The sequence below is a fragment of the Peromyscus californicus genome, unplaced genomic scaffold (genome assembly GCF_007827085.1).
Source record: "Peromyscus californicus insignis strain IS unplaced genomic scaffold, ASM782708v3 Scaffold_17__1_contigs__length_78620276, whole genome shotgun sequence".
NCBI lineage: Eukaryota > Metazoa > Chordata > Mammalia > Rodentia > Cricetidae > Peromyscus > Peromyscus californicus.
Genome location: NW_026294469.1, coordinates 55,923,164 through 55,943,107, shown reverse-complemented (window position 1 = coordinate 55,943,107; position 19,944 = coordinate 55,923,164). Strand labels below are relative to the sequence as shown.

The 19,944-nt window shown below is 48.9% G+C and overlaps 1 protein-coding gene across 1 annotated transcript; it reads right to left on the bottom strand.

Annotated features, from left to right (window-relative positions):
- Positions 1-236: 236 nt before the first annotated feature.
- Positions 237-19,565, bottom strand: Cidea (cell death inducing DFFA like effector a). Its single transcript, XM_052741484.1, has 5 exons — positions 18,439-19,565; positions 10,011-10,155; positions 8,902-9,048; positions 2,019-2,200; positions 237-1,065 (listed from the first exon to the last, which is right to left on the bottom strand). Exons 1-5 carry the CDS (start codon positions 18,474-18,476, stop codon positions 924-926), a joined length of 654 nt encoding a protein of 217 aa, XP_052597444.1. The 5' UTR covers positions 18,477-19,565; the 3' UTR covers positions 237-923.
- Positions 19,566-19,944: the final 379 nt, after the last annotated feature.

The window sequence follows — 19,944 nt, the reverse complement described above, 5'->3', positions numbered from 1 at the left end:
CACAGCCAGACGGAGGTGGAGACGAGGGGGCGAGGGAGTGGGGGGGGGGGGGGACGCATGGGGGAGGGGGGGCAGGCACTACACACTCCCAGGACCGTGTGCTAGCCTGGCTTGTATGACTTTCCAAACAAGGTAGAAGGTGAGGACTGATCCCTCGGTTGTCTTCTGACCTCCACACGTGTGCTATGGTGCACAAGTGCCTACACTCACACGTATGAACTCGTACACACACATACATCACTGAGAGGGAAAGATCCTTTTGAAGGAAAAACTAAACCAGCTAAAACCTTGGCTTATGTGGCAAATCATTCCTTTTGCGTTGTGTACTGATAAAGATTAAACAGCAATGGAGCTGGAGCGATGGCTCAGAGGTGAAGAGCTGCTTTTCCCAGGGTCGGTCCTAAGCTCACAACTGTCCATAACTCATCTGGAGAGATCCGACGCCCTCTTCTGGCCTTCTGGGGCACTGCATGCACATGTTGCCTAGACATATATAATGGGCAAAACACGCCCCCCCCAATAATATAATAAAATTAAAAAGAAAGATTAAACAGCAGTGGTATCTGTCTTTATGCCTTTGGCTCTGGTTTTCATTCTGTGTGAAAGTGTGGTCCCCTCCAGAGAGATAAACCTGCAAGGAAGCATGGCAGGTATTAAAGTGACTCTTGTGATCGATTTATTACAACAGGCAAGGATCCAAACAGTCTAATTCATATGCACGCTGCTCCCAGACACTCTGCTGTTAGTCCCATCTGAAGGCCCTTGAAGGCCCCCTCTGTGGTCCCTTTCTCCTGCAGGAATCCTGAGCTCCGCATTGTGTACCACCAAGCCCCCTTCCTTCCCCTGGCATCCCACAGCCTATAAACAAAGGTAGTCAATGTACATGAACGGCATGCACCTGGGCCTCTGGAGCCGAGACCTGTTTACATGAACCAGCCCTTGGTGTTAGGCTTGGGAGATGGCTGCTCTTCTGTATCGCCCAGTACTCGGAGCATGTACGCGCCTGCGTAGACCAGGAACTGTCCTGTCACCTGGGCGGCGTAGGACGCAAATCGCAGCAGACTCCTGCAACAGAACGAGGTGAAAACACTTCAGGTTCTCGGGATTCCGGCCTGGCCAGAGTTGGAATGGTGGGAACGCCTCGCCCCATGCCACCTCACTAAGCTCCAAGGAAGCAGCAATCATGTTGGAGTTGTGACATCCATGGAATATGCCTTTCAGGGCACACAATGTCTGGTAGGCTGCCGGTACTATCCAGGTCCAGCGCTACTTATCAGGGTACACAGCCCTCAAGCCACTTGGATAGGAGCCTAAGTAGGAACTCAAGAGCCCCACAGAGTCCCTGCTACTCCTCAGAGCATGTGCTTGCTATTCGAGGATTCTAGCAGCCTAGGTGGGTGGTTGCTCCATCGCTGCTAGAGTCACCTTGAGGTGACAAGACCAGTCAAGCTCAGGAAAGTTGTAGGAAAAACTGGGATTATGATCCTCTGATCTGGCATGTGGAGGGTAGGTAGCTGGCATGGTCCAGCTTTCTCCTCACAGTGAAGGAACACTTCGCCCTGTCCTAGGCTCTCAAGTCCCGAGACTAAACTAGGTGTTATTTCAGACCAAATCAAACAAAAAGTGTTCCTTCAAGTTCCTCTTCTTTTCCTGGTCTCAAAAGTTTTCACTCCAGCTTAGAAAAGGTCTGGGCAGAATATCCAGGCCAGATTCCATGGTGTGGATGTGTGCGGGCTTGCATGCGTGTGTGTTGCTGGCTGTTGAACCCAGGGCCTCTAACCTGCCTGCCAAGCAGGTGCTCTGCCACTGAACTCTATCCCCAGCTGGACTTGGGGCTTTCTGGTAAGTCTTTGGTCTAAGATTTACACTGAAGACTGTATGGGTCAGATGTGATGACAAGAGAGGATCCAGCCAGGCCTTGTCGTTGAGCCCTGGGGACAGAAGACAAGTGGGGAGAGGCCACTTGTGCCCCACCTGGGTGTTTCCAGACCCCTACAGACACCCCTGGAGACTGTTACCTTAGCATGGCCTTTACACTCGTGCATCGGATGTCATAGGACACTGAGTACATCTCATACATGGTGGCCTTGACGTTGAGGCAGCCGAGAAAGTCCTTGGGATTCAGTCGGTATAGGTCGAAGGTAACTTTGGCTATTCCCGATTTCTTCGGTTGCTTGTAGACTGGGACATACTTACTGCCCTAGAGCAATGAAGAAGCAAAGATCGACACTGGCCAAGACACTCGAACCACACGATTCCGGGGTTGTTGCCAAAGTTAGGGTCTCCTCAACGTCAGCTGTAATTATTCCAGTCACGTTTATAACGGGCCATCATGTTCTACTACAACCATGCCTAAATATGTACTCTTCCCTCATCAACTTCCAGCTTAGCGACTCAGGATGAGTTTGCTTTGGCTTGAAGGACTCGGTGTCTGATGGATAGAGGTGCTTAGGGTCCTGCCTCAGGGTGCAGAGGAGGCTTGCTTGTTTGCGTGGAGCCCTGAAGCTACTCCGTGAGTATGTGAGGACGTGGTCAGCCTCCTCTTGTCATTGACACAAAGCCAGGGAGGAGCAGGAAGCCCTATTTCCGTTTCCTTTCATAAGCAGATCTGACGAAGAAAATGCTGGAACTCTGAGACTTGGGGAACAGGTGGAACAGGCCTCTCTCCGGCTGTCTCCTATTTTCCAGGAACTGCCAAGGAGGAAGGATGACTGTGTGGGAACATTAACCACTGATAGAATCACTCTGTCTACCAGGGACACCAGGTGACCCTTCTGGTTGGGAGGGACATGCACTCTTGGTTTGTAGATAGCTCTACAATGGACTCTGAGGGAACAAAGAAGTCCCAAGATGCAAATGGGGATGGGGCTCAGCAATAGAGAACTCATCTAGCATGTGCAAGGTTTGGGGTTCAAGGACAATCTCCAGTGCTGGAGGTGGGCGTGGGGAGCCAATCTTGGCTCATGAGTGGCTTTCCTAAGTGGTTTTGGCCACATGCCGGTTCCCACTGTATCTGGGGTCAAGCTAAGATGGTGACAGAGTCCCCATGCCTCAGGAACTTCGGGGGTTGGGAGTACTTGAAAACGGAGTGCTGTGGGATGTTCTGTACGGCAAATGTATTGCTCTGATTGGTCAATAAATAAAACACTGATTGGCCAGTGGCTAGGCAGGAAGTATAGGCAGGACTAACAGAGAGGAGAAAAGAAAGAACAGGAAGGCAGAAGGAGTCACTGCCAGCCGCCACCAGGACAAACAGCATGTGAAGATGCCGGTAAGCTACGAGCTACATGGCAAGGTATAGATTTATAGAAATGGATTAATTTAAGCTATAAGAACAGTTAGCAAGAAGCCTGCCATGGCCATACAGTTTGCAAGCAATATAAGTCTCTGTGTTTACTTGGTTGGGTCTGAGCGGCTGTGGGACTGGCAGGTGAGAGAGATTTGTCCTGACTGTGGGCCAGGCAGGAAAACTCTAGCTACAACGGAGTGTTCCATAATGAAAACGATCAAATACATTTGAAACTTAAACATCGATTCCCCTAAAAGTGTGCCAGCCCTTCTTGCTGAAGCCACTGCTGGTGTCCCTCTCTTCCTGCTACCCAGATCACAAGTGACAAGTGATTCTGGTTGTCACCCAGTGTATAATGCACAAGAGGCTCTGCCAGTCCTGTGCCAACTATCCACTATTTGAGAAAGAAACATCATTTAAAAATGCAAGTCTGAGTTGGACATGGTGGTACACATCTTTATTCCCAACACTTCTGAGGCAGAGGCAGCCAGATCTCTGTGAGTTTGAGGCCAGCCTTCTCTACATACATAATCAGGTCAGCCAAGGCTATGCAGACACCCTGTCTCAAAATGAACAAACAATTCATGACTAAGGACTAGAAGGGTGTTAGAGAATATTAAAATTTCAGTATTAATTAATAAAAATCATAAAAAGGGTTTAAATCTATCACCTCCCCCAGCTCTTCTTCGCTGTCTTACAGTGTTTTCTGGCTTTTCAAAGTTTATCTGACTCTCCCTTTAGGCTGTCTTTAGTCTTGGTGCTAAATCAAAATGCCCTCACAATGCTAAGTGCAGGGTACCTCACTCTCTCTGTATATATAGGCTTCTATAACCTGCAGGAAAGGAAGGGCATAACTGGACCCTGTCTTCTTCCAGGGTGGCAGGGAACACCTTCCCATGGGGCTTTGGGGCCCAGAGACTGAGCAAGGGAGACATCTGGTGGCGGCTTCTTGGTTGAAGATTTTGTTGCAATCACAATGGGCCCTGGGGTTAACCTTCCTGAGCTAAGGTGGCAATCTGGACTCTGTGGGGAAGCCACTGTTCTACCTTACAGGAAAATGGCTAAGAAATTCAGTCAGGAAAGGACTCCAGAGTCTTTGATGGGGCTCAGTGACAGAGCATGGAGCTGTGCATATCTGTGAGGGGCTGGCTTCCATCCTCAGCGTCCAACCCTCAAACCAAGCCAGTATTTCAGATTCACGAGTCCTCAGCCAGCCCTGGAATGTGGAAGTCACGATACTCATACTGATGATATCTTGTCATGACTTAGTACTGTGCTACATCTCTTAGATGTCCATTTACTGTGCAGAGCTTAAAAGTGTCACTTTCAAATACACGTCTAAACTCTCCCTTGTATAAACCAACAGCGAACACCTTTTCCAGTGGTGTTAGTTTCCAGTTGCTGTTATAAGTTACCAGAACCTTGGCTTAGATGTCACGGGCTTATACTCTTCTGGTTCCGGGAGCAGGGGTCCTAACCAAGCCTGTGGTCCCTCCTCTTCCTCTGCATCTCATTCTAGCTCTTCTCCCCCTGCTCTCCCACCCCATGAGAGCCCTGTGGTGACACTGGACTCCAGGGTAATTCAGGATGATTTCTCCATCTCAAGACACACATCTACCAAGGCCCTCTGGCCAGGTAAGGTTCTGAGAATAAACGCAGACACTCTGGAAGTCACACAGGTGACCATACCTTCCTCATACAGAAAGCACAGGGGTGGAAGAGCCACTCTGTGGGAGAACACTGGCTTGGTGTGTGGCAAGCCATGGCTAGTTTGTCTCCAGCCCTGCAAACAGTCAAAAGAAAGCCCAGAAGAAAGAATTGGAAGCCGGGAGGTGGTGGCGCACACCTTTAATCCCAGAATTCCGGAGGCAGAAGCAGGGAGATCTCTGTGTGTTTGAGGCCGGCCTGGTCTACAGAGCGAGTTCCAGGATGGTCAGGGAAAAGACGAAGAAGAAAGAAGAAAGAAGGAGTAGGAGGAGAAAGAGGAGAAGGAGGGAGGGGGAAGGATGAGGATGAGGATGAGGATGAGGATGAGGAGGAGGAGGAGGAGGAGGAGGAGGAGGAGGAGGAGGAGGAGAAGAAGAAGAAGAAGAAGAAGAAGAAGAAGAAGAAGAAGAAGAAGAAGAAGAAGAAGAAGAAGAAGAAGAAAGAGGAGCCCACGACTAATCTGTCTTTTCAAAGATTTTCTAATTTGCCCAGTCTACAGGCAATGGTTACCTTTCCTTCTATTTTAAAGACAGCATTTAAGGAGGATGCAGGGATGGCTCTTACAGGGGACCCAGGTTCAGTTCCCAGCACCCACATGGAGGCTCACAACCATCTGTAACTCCAGTTCTAGGGGACCCAATCATCTGGGGGTGCCAAGCACACCCATGATGCACATATGATAAACCAGCCTGCCTCCATCTTGGGCTTGGAAACCATCTTATAGCAAAGTCAAATGAGGTTTGTTCCTGTTTATGATTTAACCTCTGTTTTTTTTCAAGGATTAGCTATGTCCTTACCTGTAACCTTAACTACAAATGATTCTGTACTGCCTTTTCCAGAAAACGACAGCCACGCCTCTGTTTCAGGAGGTTGTTATGACCAACTTGTTATGCTCACGCTATGTTTCTGTAGCCTCACTTATTTGCCTGCCAGGTCCCCCATTTGGAAACCCCCTGCTCCCGACCTATAAAAACCTTTCTTCCCCGTGACCAGTGCTGATAGCTTGATCCCTGCCTTAGGAAGAGGCAGCCCCAGTACACGAATACAACTTGCTTTAATTTGGCCATGATTTGGGTTGGTGGCCTTTCTCCTGGTATCTGTGGGATTAATGCATACATCCATGCAAGCAAAACACTCATACATAAAAATAATCTTTAAAAATTATGAGGTACTTGTGTGCATGTGTACATATATGTGTAATAATAAGACAAAACAAAACATTATCTACCCTAGAGGTCCTGTGTGTCTTTTCTGGTTATCCCACTGCCTCCACAGGAGGAAACCACCTTGGCTGTGCATCTTTCCCGTGAACACTATATTGCTAACTTTGCATAGTCTTGAATTATCTAGAAATGGTTTAATGCAGAAGTTCTCACGGTGTGGTCTGGAGATGGAGGATCAGGCTTAAGCTCTCTCTCGGGTTAAAACTGTTTTCACAATAAATACTAAAGACAGTTGTTCTTCTCTGTTCTCCTAATTCCTGTAGCTTAATGAATCAACATTTTCTTTTTATCTTTTTCTTCTGTTTTTCTTTGGGGGCTAGAGATCCAACCCAGGGTTTTGTGCATGTAAAGTACATCCATCACGAAGCTACACCTCTGTTCCAAGTCAGTATTTTCCAAAGGACCAAAGTATGATGTTTCAAGACCACTCCAATGAAAGATCCTTTCCAAATGTAAAACAGACTGAAGTACTCGGTGGAACAGAGTGACCAACTCCACTGGGAGCTCCTTAGATTCTCCACTGTGGTTGGGTTTTCTGGACCCGGCCCTGTTGACTCTTCATGCAGTATCAGAGCAGAGTATTCTCAGCAGTATGCGGAGACCATCATCAGAGCAGAGTATTCTCAGCAGTATGCAGAGACCTTCAGCACCTCCCCTTTCCTCTCCATTGACACATCTGCAGCCAGGCCGGATTTCCTTCATAGTTCCACCCAAACAATAGAGTGTAGCAGACTGAACACAGAGGTATGTCTGAGAATTATTTATGGTGTGTATGTGTGTGTGTGTGTGTGTGTGTGTGTGTGTGTGTGTGTGTGTGTGTGTGTGTGAGAGAGAGAGAGAGAGAGAGAGAGAGAGAGAGAGAGAGAGAGAGAGAGAGAGAGAATGCCTGCATATACGTATGTGTTCTTACTCAGAGATCAGAAGAGGCATCAGATCCTTTGGAACTGGAGTTACAGATGGTTGTGAGCTGCCATGTGGGTGCTAGGAACTGAATCTGGGTCCTCTGCAAGAGCAGCAAATGCTCTTAATTGCTAAACCATGTGTCCAGCCCCATACCTGAGAATTCAAGAGTCTTCTAGACATTAAAGAGATTTGCAAAAATATGAAAAGTATAATTCCTTGTTCTTGTTTTGGAGAGTGGTCATTTATTTTAAGAAAATATTTTCTTCCTTTTTTCCTCTTTGGTTTTTAGAGACAGGGTTTCTCTGTGTAGCCTTGACTGTCCTGGAACTTGCTGTGTAGACCAGGCTGGCCTTGAACTCACAGAGATCAACTTGCCTCTGCCTCCTGAGTGCTGAGGTGGGATTTAAAGGCTGTGCCACCACTACCCACCCATTGAAAATATTTTTTATTAAAATATGTAGTTCAAACTAACCTTTACTGAGTTATTACTAATTGATACATATCTTTTAATTTCTCACTTTTAATTTTGAATATTGGAAACATCTGTACATGTGGCTTATAGTTTCCCAACCTTGGCACACATGACATTAGGAGCTGGGTGACTGTTTGTTTCCAAGGCTGTGCATTGCAATTTCCATCCTAGACGGTAACAGCTGTGACCTCTCCCCCAGTTTATCATTCTAAGCCGTCTTCAGATATTACTCCATGGCTCCTAAGGGCAAAACATCCCCAGGTAAGAAGCTGTGATTGACAGGTATTTGTTGGCTGTAACCCATGTTAACGACAGATGCCAAAGGTACTTGGAGTCTTCACTACTTTTCATAAGCCCTGAGATGGAAAAGTTTGAAGGTGGGTTGCCTGATGCACGGTCCTAGGCCGCTCTCCCTCAGCACAGCTGTGGGATTCACTCAGCTGGTGCCTGCCGCTGCACTTCACGTGTCTCCAAGGCTGAAGAGCGTTGTATTCAGTAACTGTGCAGTGGCATGTCAGCCTGTGTGAACTGAAATGGACACGCAGTGATGGCTGGGTGACGTCTCCACCCTCCTGCAGCGGATGCGTGATTTGTCACCAGTCTTCACCATCACTCACAAGAGGGACACGGATGGTCTGATATACATCTGCTGTGTAGGTGCTCGCGTGTTCCGGGGGCGTGTGCACAGGCGTGGACCCATGTTGCTAGATCACAGACTGTGTTTCAACTCTGTTGTCTTGAATATCAGTCTGCAGCAGGGGAGGAAAGCTTATCCTATGTCTTGAAGATCAATATCAGTGACTTTGCCTCAGCAAGCGGGCAGAATTGATCGTGGACTAGACCCTCCCACATATTAGACAAAATAAACCTTTCTCCTAAGTTAACTGTCTCAAGTATTTTACTATAGTGACAGAAGGCTGATGAGCACACACACATGAGCACACACACACACACACACACACACACACACACACACACACACACACACACATGACTCAGCCATGCCAGCTTGCCTGGCTTCCTAAGGATGAGGCAGTCAATAGTTACCAGGTCAGCTCTGCTGCCTCAGCCAGGTCATTGGCCAAAGCTTATGCTTCAAAATTATTTGTTTTGAATCATACAGTCTAAATTCAGAGACATCGAATTTTCTAGAAACACTCGAGAATCCTTTTGAGAGTTGTGGCTGTAGCTAGGAGGCGAGTACATTAAGAATATAAGTAAGACATGGCTCGGTCAACACTAAAGTAGACAGTGCATTCGTAGGTAGAATGTCTACCTCGCTGTTTGAGTAGCAAGGCTATACTTACCGGTGTCCATTTCTGTCCCTTTTCCAAGATCATGAAATGTGTGTTGTCCCTTAAGGTCTGAAAGAATTCCTCGGTGTCCACCACAGTACCATCTTCCTCCAGCACCAGCGTGACTAGGCCAGTCGTGATGACCAGGACATCCAAAGTCTAGGTTTGCAAGGAAGCAGAAACACAGGATGAAGGATCTTTCACATGGGACCATCAGTGACGTTTGTGATAAGGTTTCAGGAGGGCTGGTTGTCTGGGATAAAGCGACAGGAGTGAAGAAACCCATTGACTGGTATCTGTGATTCGGCCTTCACTCAGAAAAACAAATGAAGATTTTAAATGGACCTTTCTCTTCCTAAGGAATGAGATAGGTGATGCACTCATATTTACAGTTTCTATGATTGCCTTTATGCAGAGGAATAAGCAGATGGCCCTGCACTCTTGTCCTTTAAGTTCGTGGCCTCGTGCAGCACACCAATCACCTACCTCTTGCTGCAGAGGCTGCACACGGGATGCCCATTTCTCATTTCTGTAGCACCTCTGAGCTGTGCTTCTCTGAGAGTCTATGATGCTTTCTTGTTTGAGAGCACTGTGTTAGTGTGAGGCCTACCTATCCTGGTCACATTTCCCAGGTCTCTATAGTCTCCCTTCTCAAAGAGGGAAAGCAACATTTTCAGTTGCTGGGTGCTGCTAAGGCATTCACCTCAGACCCCCAGTCTTCCATGATGTGGAGAGACAGTGGCACTTTTGTGAAGTGCCTTCACAAAAGACATCCTTCACCACCTCCCCTCAAGGGCCCAAAACCTAGAGAGGGACTGATGAGTTTGATATTCTCATTCTCTCTCTCTCTCTCTCTCTCTCTCTCTCTCTCTCTCTCTCTCTCTCCCTCTTTCTTTGAGACAGGCTCTCTCCATATAGTCCTGGATGTCCTTGAACTGGCTCTATAGACAGGCTGACCTCCAATTCAGAGATCTTCCTGCCAAGTGCTGGGCTTCAAGGTGTGTACGACCATTACCCAGCAGATATACCATCTTTCTTGACTCCTTTGCCTTAACACTGGCTTAGTGACCAGGATTGGACCCTGAGCTAGCCAAGGGCATCTGAGGCTATAACCACCGTACCTTGCTGATAAGCTCCCTCAGGCTGCTGGCCATCACCCCACGCCGGCTGCTTCGGTCATGGTTTGAGACCCGAAAAGGGCGAGCTGGATGCATGAGGGGTGTCAGCAGGGCCTTCTTAGTCTGCAACCCCATGAATGTCAGAGGCCTATGAAGGAGGCACAGGGGAGAACAATCCTTCAGATGAGGGTTTTTAAGAAGATGCTTGAGACACACGCAATAATGCAGTTTTAATATTTGCATCTAAAAGAAAGATGCCTAGGAATTACTAAATGTCACATACATCTATACCTCCGAGGAACAAGCAAGAAACGCATCAATTTAGCATATCTAGGGCTACCCTGGGGTTCGTCCTCAGCCCCCTCTCCAAATTATATTCTGCAAGTACTGAGTCAAAAAATTTTAGGGGCTGGAGAGATGCCTCAAAGAGTAAGAGCACTGGCTGCTCTTTCAGAGGTCCTGAGTTCAATTCCTAGCAACCACATGGTGGATCACAACCATCTATAATAAGATCTGGTGCCCTCTTCTGGCAGTCAGGGATACATGCAGACAGAACACTGTATACATAATAAATAAATAAATCTTTTTTTTTTTTTTTTTTTTTTTTTTAAAAGGAAAGAAGCCAGGCGGTGGTGGCACACGCCTTTAATCCCAGCACTCCGGAGGCAGAGCCAGGCGGATCTCTGTGAGTTCGAGGCCAGCCTGGTCTACCAAGTGAGTTCCAGGAAAGGCACAAAGCTACAAAGAGAAACCCTGTCTTGAAAAACCAAAAAAAAAAAAAAAAAAAGGAAAGAAAAATTAACGCTCCTTAATTAAATTTTTTTAGATTTTTTTATTTGGTTTTTATTTGGTTTAGTTTTTTCAGATTTATTTATTTATTTATTTGTTTGTTTGTTTATTTATTTATTTATTTATTTATTTATTTATTTGGTGCAGTTTTGGTGCCTGTCCTGGATAGACCAGGCTGGCCTCAAACTCACACAGATCTGCCTGACTCTGTCTCCCAAATGCTGGGATTAAAGGCGTGCGCCACCACCGCCCAGCTATTTTTATTTATTTATTTTTTTTGATTAGGTGTAAGACAGTATGTGGGCACGTGAGTATGTGCATGTGAGTGCAGATGCCCACAGAGGTCAGAGGCTCAAATGCCCTGGAGCTGAAATTACAGATGGTTGTGAGCCTCTTGATGTGGGTGCTGGGAACCGAACTCAGGTCCTTTGTAAGAGCAGCCAGTGCTCTTACCCACGGAGCTGTCCTCCAGCCCCAGCAGGCTTGCATTCATATGCTCAGTTCCTTCCCCTTTCAGGTGTACAAACTGGGTGAACGATTTATCCCCCCCCCCCCCCCCCTCGAGACTGCACTGAGGGGAACGAGATAGACCAAAGGGTCCAGGACCTGGTTCTCCCATTGGAAAAACCTTGACACCTGACCAGAGACCTAAATGGTCCCAGCACAGCGGTGGCCCTGGCATATGGTTCCTGAACTTCTGCCTTGATTCGGAGGAGTTGTACCAGGTTTTTGTTACACAACCCGAAGAACAAGATGTTCACATACGGCTGAGCCATCACTAGGGCAAAACTCATGCAACGCTGTCACACCTGGTGACTTGGAAGGCGGGGACTGGGGACTAGCTATGTTTATGCTTCCCGGGCAGAGCTCTAGCTTTGTCCCCAACCTACTCGTACTGTGAAACTTTAACCAGTTGGTCAAGTTCCCCCAAGGAAGAGAAAAGACAGAAGAGTTCTACATCAGGTCAACACCTGTGTGCATTAACAGATTACCAAGAAATTTGTGAGTCCTAGTCATGAGGTAGGCAGTGTCTCGGGGACAGTGGCAGAGGAGAAGAAGGTCATTAAGCAGTGCCAGGTTGGAGTTTTGAATAGACACCCACATTTGGTGGGGCGCGGGGATGGCTTTTGAAATGAGGTCTCACTATGTACTTCAGGGTGACCAGGAACCCCTGAGCTTCTCATATCAGGCTCCTGTGTGCGTTACCACACCTGACTCTCTACCCACAGCTTTCTTACCTTGGTGTCTACCCCGCCAGACATGATCCCTCCCACAGGAGACTCTGAACCTCCCTGTGGAGATGAATCTATCTCCTACTACTGAGTAAGAGACCATTGCTATTACCCATGAGGCCTCTGGAAGCTGGTCACACAGCCCAGGGTCTGCCTGAACATTTCCCTCCCATCTCCACTGCATGCCACTTATTTTCTGAGTCAGAAGCATAACAGGATGAAGTCAGAGACACAAAGGAACAGGGCCATGCTTTCAAATGCCTGGTCTAGCCACTAGCGGTAGAAGGCAGCACATCTTTGCCCTTGTTACCTGGGTCCCAGGTCTCCTCATTGGAAAAAGACGCATGTCTCCTCAAACACCCCCCTCTACACTCCAGTAACCTGACCCAGCTGAAGAGTTCATTGTCTTTTCCCATCTGACAAGATAAGGGCTGGCAATCACTGTGGCCCTCGCTGCCTCTACCTGCCCTCAAGGAAGTCTTCTTGGCTAGGAAAGGACAGTGGATCTTTTGTTCTTAGCCTACTATTTCCTAACCAAGAACTGGCTCATTGCTGGAGATAAGACTCATGGACTAACACACACACACACACACACACACACACACACACACACACACACACACACACTATGGAAATCAAATCCTGCCATTTTGGTCAAGGGTGAGTGCCTTAATGTGTCAAATTATAAAATAATAGGTTCAGTTGATACAACAAATAACAAAACCTTGCAGATTCTCAGGGCTCACTCTATATAGCCTAGTCTGTCTGTGAGCCCTAGGTTCCAAAGAGAGACCCTGTTTCAACCCTCTCTCTCTCTCTCTCTCTCTCTCTCTCTCTCTCTCTCTCTCTCTCAAATCAAGACTATCTTAGAAGACATGAAGGGGTTAAATGCACTTTTATGCACACTAAACCTGCTTAACAAACACGTTGAGTACTGACCACTCCAACTCAACGATCAGTCGGGCCAGGCTGCTAAATGAACATGGCAGGGCATTAAAGAACAGGGTGCAATTCCTGCTCGCTTTGTCGCATAGGAAGGACAGATGCTTCACATCTGGCCACTGGCACATTGCTGAAAGTGGGGTTTCTATTTTCACCCCTAGCCCAATATTCTGACTCGTCAACATTAAGACAGACTGCCCAAAGAAAACTCTTTAGTAGTTAGCAGAGCATAAAGCCCCGGTTCAGTCTTCCTTCCTTGATGGCTCCCCGAAAGCAAAAGAGCAAGACCATGGAGAGACCTCAAAATTCTGCTTTACAACAGAGAAGACAGTTGCTCCCTAATTCCTTGGAAAATGGGTGCAGACAGTTCTATGAAATAGGAAGGAAGTAACTGATTGAAGGAAAAATAATAAGGAAATGGTGTTTAAGGAAGTAGGTTAGTTAGTGGAAATCAGACTTCATAGAATATTCTGGAAAACTGTCAAACATCAGCTCTCCCAGAAGAAGGGGTAACAGGTGAGCTTTGCTTCCTTCCCTGAGGGAACTTATAGAAATATGTGGCACAAAGCAAGAAGCCATAGATAGACAGTTCACGTGGACTTTTCTCCAATAAGATGACTAAACCCTCCCCACATACATACATCTACACGCCAGAGGAAAAAGACCAAAACCAAGATCAAAATCCCCACACTTTAACATCAAGGCCATGACTCTTTCAGACCTCATCTTAGTGACCTACATGTCTTATACAGGAGCCTGATTCCCATGATCCGATGCACCTGAATAAGACCAGTCTCGAGGGGAAACAAAATGCATGTTGTAAAATTTATTGCTTTACAAGATAACGACATGTCCACCAGATTCGGACCCCATATCAAGGGCCTACAAGATGACTAAGTAACTCCTCCATAATTGCTATGGAAGACTTCTATGCCCTCTCAGGCACCTGGGAGCTCGCCTGCTGCCTCTTTGTAGTGTATTTCAATCAATTCCCTCTGCCCTTTGCACCTTTGGTAAATTCTTTTACCGCCTGCACCACTGGCCTTGCCTCCCATTCCACATGGACGTCTATAAAAAGCTTTCTCTGTGTGCCTCCCACGGGATGAAGTTTATCCTGAAAGTGCTGGAGGAAAGGCCCTGGAACCAGGGCTTGGAGAGAAATACAGCTGTCTCTCAGTATCCTCAGGGGGTGGGTTCCAGGAGCTCCAGTATCCCCAAATCCACAGATGCTCACGCCCCTTATATAAGATGTAGAATTTGTAGAACCTACACCTATACCCAACACAATGTAAATGGCTGCTTTACTCTATCCAGAGCGGGGAAGGAAAAGACCAAGTCTGCACAGGAGCAACCAAAAAATACAGCTGTTTTCAAGAGCCATAGATAGTGGTGCACACCTGCACCCTTGGGAGGCACACACCTGCAGCATCAGGGGGCACACACCTGCACCCTCAGGGAGCACACACCTGCACCCTTAGGAGGCACACACCTGCACCCTCAGGGGGCGCACACCTGCACCCTCAGGAGGCACACACCTGCACCCTCAGGTGGTACAGATCTGCAGCTGGTACAAAATGACTGCACTCTCAGTACCTGAAGAGGCAGAAGCAGGCAGATCACAAGTTAGAGACCAGCCTGGGCTACCTGGGGAAATCTAGACTAAATATCAAGAAAAGCAACCAACCTACCCCCTCTCCAAACAAAATCAATCAATCACCTATTTTTCCCCCTGCAGTTGGTAGAATCCTTGGAGGCAGATGTCATAGGTGTGGAGGCCAGCCGTACTGTGGTGTTATTAGTGACAGAAACTATTCAGGGATCCTCCATAGCTGCTGTATGTCTCAGTGTTGTTCAGAAAATGAGAAATGCATGTGAGGAAAGTAAAGGGCGGAACTTCATCAGCCAAACACCGCGGGGGCAAGAATATGTGATAGCATTAATTAGGCCATGGTGAGGTCAAACACCGGGAAGCAGAGAGAGGAGGCAATGATTGAGGAGTGTCCATCAGGCTTAGGGAGGTGTCTATGCACTGTGGGGCAGCATCCAAGGGTAGCAGGGCCCAATGGCAAGTGTCAGCAAATTAGGCTTCCCATCGCCAAGCTCCTTGTAGATAGCACACACGGTTTGGAACATGCCTGCCCAGAAGTCTGAACACAGGCTGCCTGACCTGAGTCTATTCTTAGCGACCTAACAGAATGCTTGGTATAAAGGGCATAGAACACAAGACCGAAGCCTTTGAACACTTTGTAACATTATTATAAAAGGAGGTTTGGTTCCAGAAACAGAAACCTGGAGATTTGCTTGCAGCAAACTTGTTATCTTTCTAATATCACCAGGGATGCCAGTATAAATTCTAAACTGGAAGAGCAGCTGTGCAAAACCAAGTTCCTTATAAAAGCAAAGACACTCCAATTCTTTTTTGAGTGATACTAGAGATGGAGCCCATGGTCTCAGACTTGCTAGGCACTCTCTGTACCACCCAGCAGCACCCAGCCACAGAAGCTCCAAATAATTACAAATGCTCATGGTGCCCTTTCAGAGTAAATATCAGCTTGGTAAGAACTTCAGAGTTTGGCCAAAGTAGATTTTGTCTGTAGGTGATAATAAACACCTACAAATATCCAGAGCTTTGCTAGAAGATTCCAGGCCTCTTTCCTTATTACCATGGTCTCCAGTGGTTACAACCTGCCAACAAGCTGTTTAAGAATGTGCATTAGGGACTGGAGAGATAAGAGTGCATACTGCTCTTAAGAAGGACTCACGTTTGGTCCTTCTCAAGAAATTTTTAAAAAATCGATAAAGAAGAATTAGTATTTTGTGTGAATGTGGTGTGTGGACACACACCTGTGGGCACACTCACAGGCTGAAGGGGGCCATTGGGTGTCCTGCTTTACAGTCTCTCTGCTTTGTTCTTTTGAGACAAGGTCTTTGGCTGAGGCTAGAGCTAGGCTGGTGGCCAGTGAGCCCCAGCCATCCTCCTCTCTGTTCCCACAGGGCTGGGGTTCCGGGTGCCTGTGGTCATGCCTGACTTTACATCAGGATGCTGGGACCTGAACCCAGGTCTTCAGGCTTATGAAGAAGCACTCCTACCCCACTCCAAGCTATTTCTCCTGCTTCATACTTGTTTGCAAGTATCCCTTCTCTCCCATCTCTGCCCAGGGCTTTCTCTAAGCCAGTCACACACACCACCACTGAGCCACACCCTCGGTACAATATCTAACTTTTTCATAAGGTGTTTATTGATTAAGTTACCTCCCTGGGAGAATCCTGTTATTAACTAATGAACGACAACCACTGTGCTGGGCTATTTAAACTCACTGAAAGGAAGCAGAAACACAGCTAGACTGCAAAGAACATACAGTGGACCTTGCCTGTGGCTCTTTAGCCTGGATAGGATTTTAAGGAAGGGTGGGGAAGGGGAAAAAAATATTTTCCCTCCAGCAAGTATTCTAGGTTGTTTTCTTCCTGTTTGGGTTGGAATGGGTTGGAATCAAGTTGTGCCAAAGGGTCAGGGCGGGCTGGTCTGGAAGTAGGTTATTACTTTGAGAACTGAAGCAAGTTGGTCACTAACAAAAAGGCATGAACTCCTGGGGCTTGCCAGGCGGGAATGGAGGGCGTCACAGATCATATCTTCTCCAGTGTTTTGATCTGGGGAGTCACTTCCACCTCACACATGACACCACGGAGACGCACCCAGATACATTTTGGATTTCCGCGAACTGTTGCGTGGTTAGACACAAGGGTAAGCTCGGCCTTCATGCCTCCCACTCTGAGGCCAACTGGCAACTGTTTGGTGTAACCTCGGCCCTTGAAAAAAAACCACAGAGTCACTGCTCTGGTCCTTGAGTTTAAAAGTGTTGGGGAGGCAGAAGGCATGTCTAGCTGTGAAGGTGGTAAAGAGAAGCCCCTGGATCAGTGTGAGCCGCCGGACAAGAGGGATGGGGAAAAACAAGGTTTCCCAGAACAAGCACAGATAGGGAGGGCCCCGGGGAGTTAAAGGGGAAGGCTGGGGCCAGTGAGGCAGGCTGCAGGTGGAATTAAGAGATCTGGCAAAGAGCCGTTCTCACGCTGTGAAGCTGCCCCATGATCCTCTCCATTTAAACATCCATGTTCCTCCCACACATCTCCTGCCGCTGATAGCTAGAATGCAGTGTTCTTTGGGAGCCTTTACAAGTCCCCTGATGCCCCTAAAGTTAAGTTTTGTTTTGTTTTGTTTCAAGAGGAAGTAGCTGCTGTGCCCGAAGAGCACCCTTTTCATTTTGTTAGCTGCTTTTCTCGCCTTGTGAATTGACACCCAGTTTCCCCTAGGAGCCTGTCTCATAAGCTGCTGGACAGCACCTACGGTTGGTAACCCTAGTCTTCCTCATCCACATTTCTCTGCAAGAGGTACTCTGTGGGGCCTGCATTTTTATGCACTTGGGTCTCTTCATCCTTTAGCAGTATTTTCACCATCAAGATCTCACTGTTTAACCGGTTCTGTAAAGTCGCTGCCATGCAGCCGGTCTCGACTCTGAAAGCCAGTCATCTGGACGGAAGAATCAGAGGCAGGAGGATTATGAGTTGAGACCAGCCTGAACGATGTAGCTAGTTCTAAGCTAGGCTGGGCCTTGGAGGGAGACCCTGTGTGTCTGTCAGCCTTTCTTTCTCTGTCTATATGTTTCTAATTCCTTCTCTCTGGGACTTATTCTCGATCTCTGTGTCTCTCCTCCTCACTGTCTCTCATTCCCTGTCTCTGTGTCTCTGTCTGTGTGTCTCTCCGGGTCTCTGTCTCTTTCTTACACAGACATACACACACCCCTCTGCCTCATAACGTCTGGGATAGTATCGAGAACTAGTATGTTCCATCAGCATATGGAGATAAACCGAAGGGGAGTGATGCCAGTGGCTTGAGCAAGGCCTAGATGTGGGGTTGGCTGGGAGCCAAAACTGCCCTGGGAAACCTGGGTGAGCCCAGCCTCCCCTGGGTAGGCAGAGCCCATGCTCACCCGAAGTACCTAAGCCGGGACTCTCTCCCCTTAACCCCCAACTCGGTTCTCAGTCCAGGACCCGGAGAAGCCCTGTCCCTCCAGCATGCCAGGGTTTGTGACCATAGTCTGTAGGAGTTGCAAGAGATGCAGCCGCCCCCGCGCGCGCCCACCACTGCCCCTTGTCTCGCGGACTCCCCCGCACCTCGGGAGCGCCCCACCGGGCACCTGCGACCCTCTGCGGGAGGAACCTTGGGCTGCTGGGCGGGTGGGCGCTGGCTGGCGAGGGTGGGGACTAGGCCCGGGGGCTTGGACTTGCAGGGGGACCCTAACCGAGGGAGCGGAGGCAGGGAACGGATGGGGTGTGCGAGGGAGGAGGAGCTCGGGTTCAAGAGAACGCACGGGGAGAGAGTGACTTGGGACGCAGGAGGACCCGGGGAGCAGAGGAAATGGAGACGAGCGAGCGGGGTACCCCGGGCGCAGGGGGTGGCGGGGTGCACTCGCCTGATGAGGGCTCCCGCGTAGTCCCTGGCGGTCTCCATTGGCGCGGGTCGTCCAACCGTGCCCAGGCCGGGCCCTCTTAAAGCACTGCCCTGTCCGCCCCGCCCCGCGGCGACTTGACCCGACCCGGCCCGGACCTTGGCGACCGACAGCGCTTCTGCCAGCAGCAAACAGTTCTGGCTCCCACGCCTGGGTCCCGGGGCCACGCCCCTTCGTGGGCAAACGGTACCGAGGGCCCCGGAAGCCCAGATTTGGGGGTGTTGGTGGCTATTGTCAGTTCGTTTGTCTTTCTCCTCTGGAGGCTGGGGTAACTGGCGACATTACCACGGCCAGCCGCATCGCTGGACCGTGGAAAAGCAGGTGTGCTTGGGGGCGAGCGGAGTGCCCGAACCCACTGTCTTCAGGCTGGAGTCTCCAGAGCCCGACTCGGGGCTGGGCGACTGGCCAGCGACTTCCCGGGGGACAGGGGGAAGTGGCCGGGGATACGCGGAAGCGCAGCACTTCGGGTTCTCGGAGGTGCCAGGGCTTCCGTGTGGGTTAAGATGACAATTAGGTAGAGGGAGAGGAGGAAGCATCCGACTGCCACTATTCATTACTAGAGTTGTAGGTTGGCTTCTGAGAGACGGGAAGGGAAGCTCACAACTGATGGGGCCAGGAGAGGTTTCCGCTCGCAGTGAGCACAGGCTGCCCCACGCCCTCGAGGAGCCGAGTGGATGGGCATGCACCGGCGCTCGGCTGCGAAGACGACCTTCTTCGCAAGCTGTGAACTCTGGAACTGGAGAGTTGCTGGAAGATCCTTTCCGCTCAGCATCGCTGGCCAGGAGCTTTTGGTACTGTGTTCCAGGCGTGATCTCTCGCCCTCTTCTTCAGGCTGCTCCTTCTTTGGGAGTCCTCGGTGTCAACAAACCTCACCTGACCCGCAGGAAAATAGAAGCCAAAAGCAATTTCCGGTGAACGCCCTGCAGGAGGCTCCCAGAGCAGCCTGTCCAGCCCGGAGCTATGGCGCTGGACAAAGCCACCTGAGGTCATTAGCGGACCCTCCCATTGATACTTCACCTAGGAGGTGAGACCATGGGACCAATCAATTCAAATCACCTTTACGAAAATGCCCTTCTGTAGAGAAATTCTAATGTCCAGACACACAGGGCATCGGAGTGAACATCTGCTCAGCCAGGTTCAGATGTCTTTGCTTGTCTGTTTAAACACCTTCGATTGAAGTCCTTAGCCTCTCCCTGTGCCTCCCTCCCCACACCCTCTGTAGACCAGGCTGGCCTCTCGCTCACAGATAAAGACCTCCTGTCTCTACCTCTTGAGTGTTGTGCTTAAAGGTTTGTGTCACGACCCCCAGTAAACTTGTATTTTATTTTATTTTTTCAAGACAGGGTTTCTCTGTGTTACAGCTCTGACTGTCCTGGAACTCACTTTGTAGACCAGGCTGGCCTCGAACTCACAGAGATCCGCCTGCCTCTGCCTCCCTAGTGCTGGGATTAAAGGCCTGTGCCACCATCA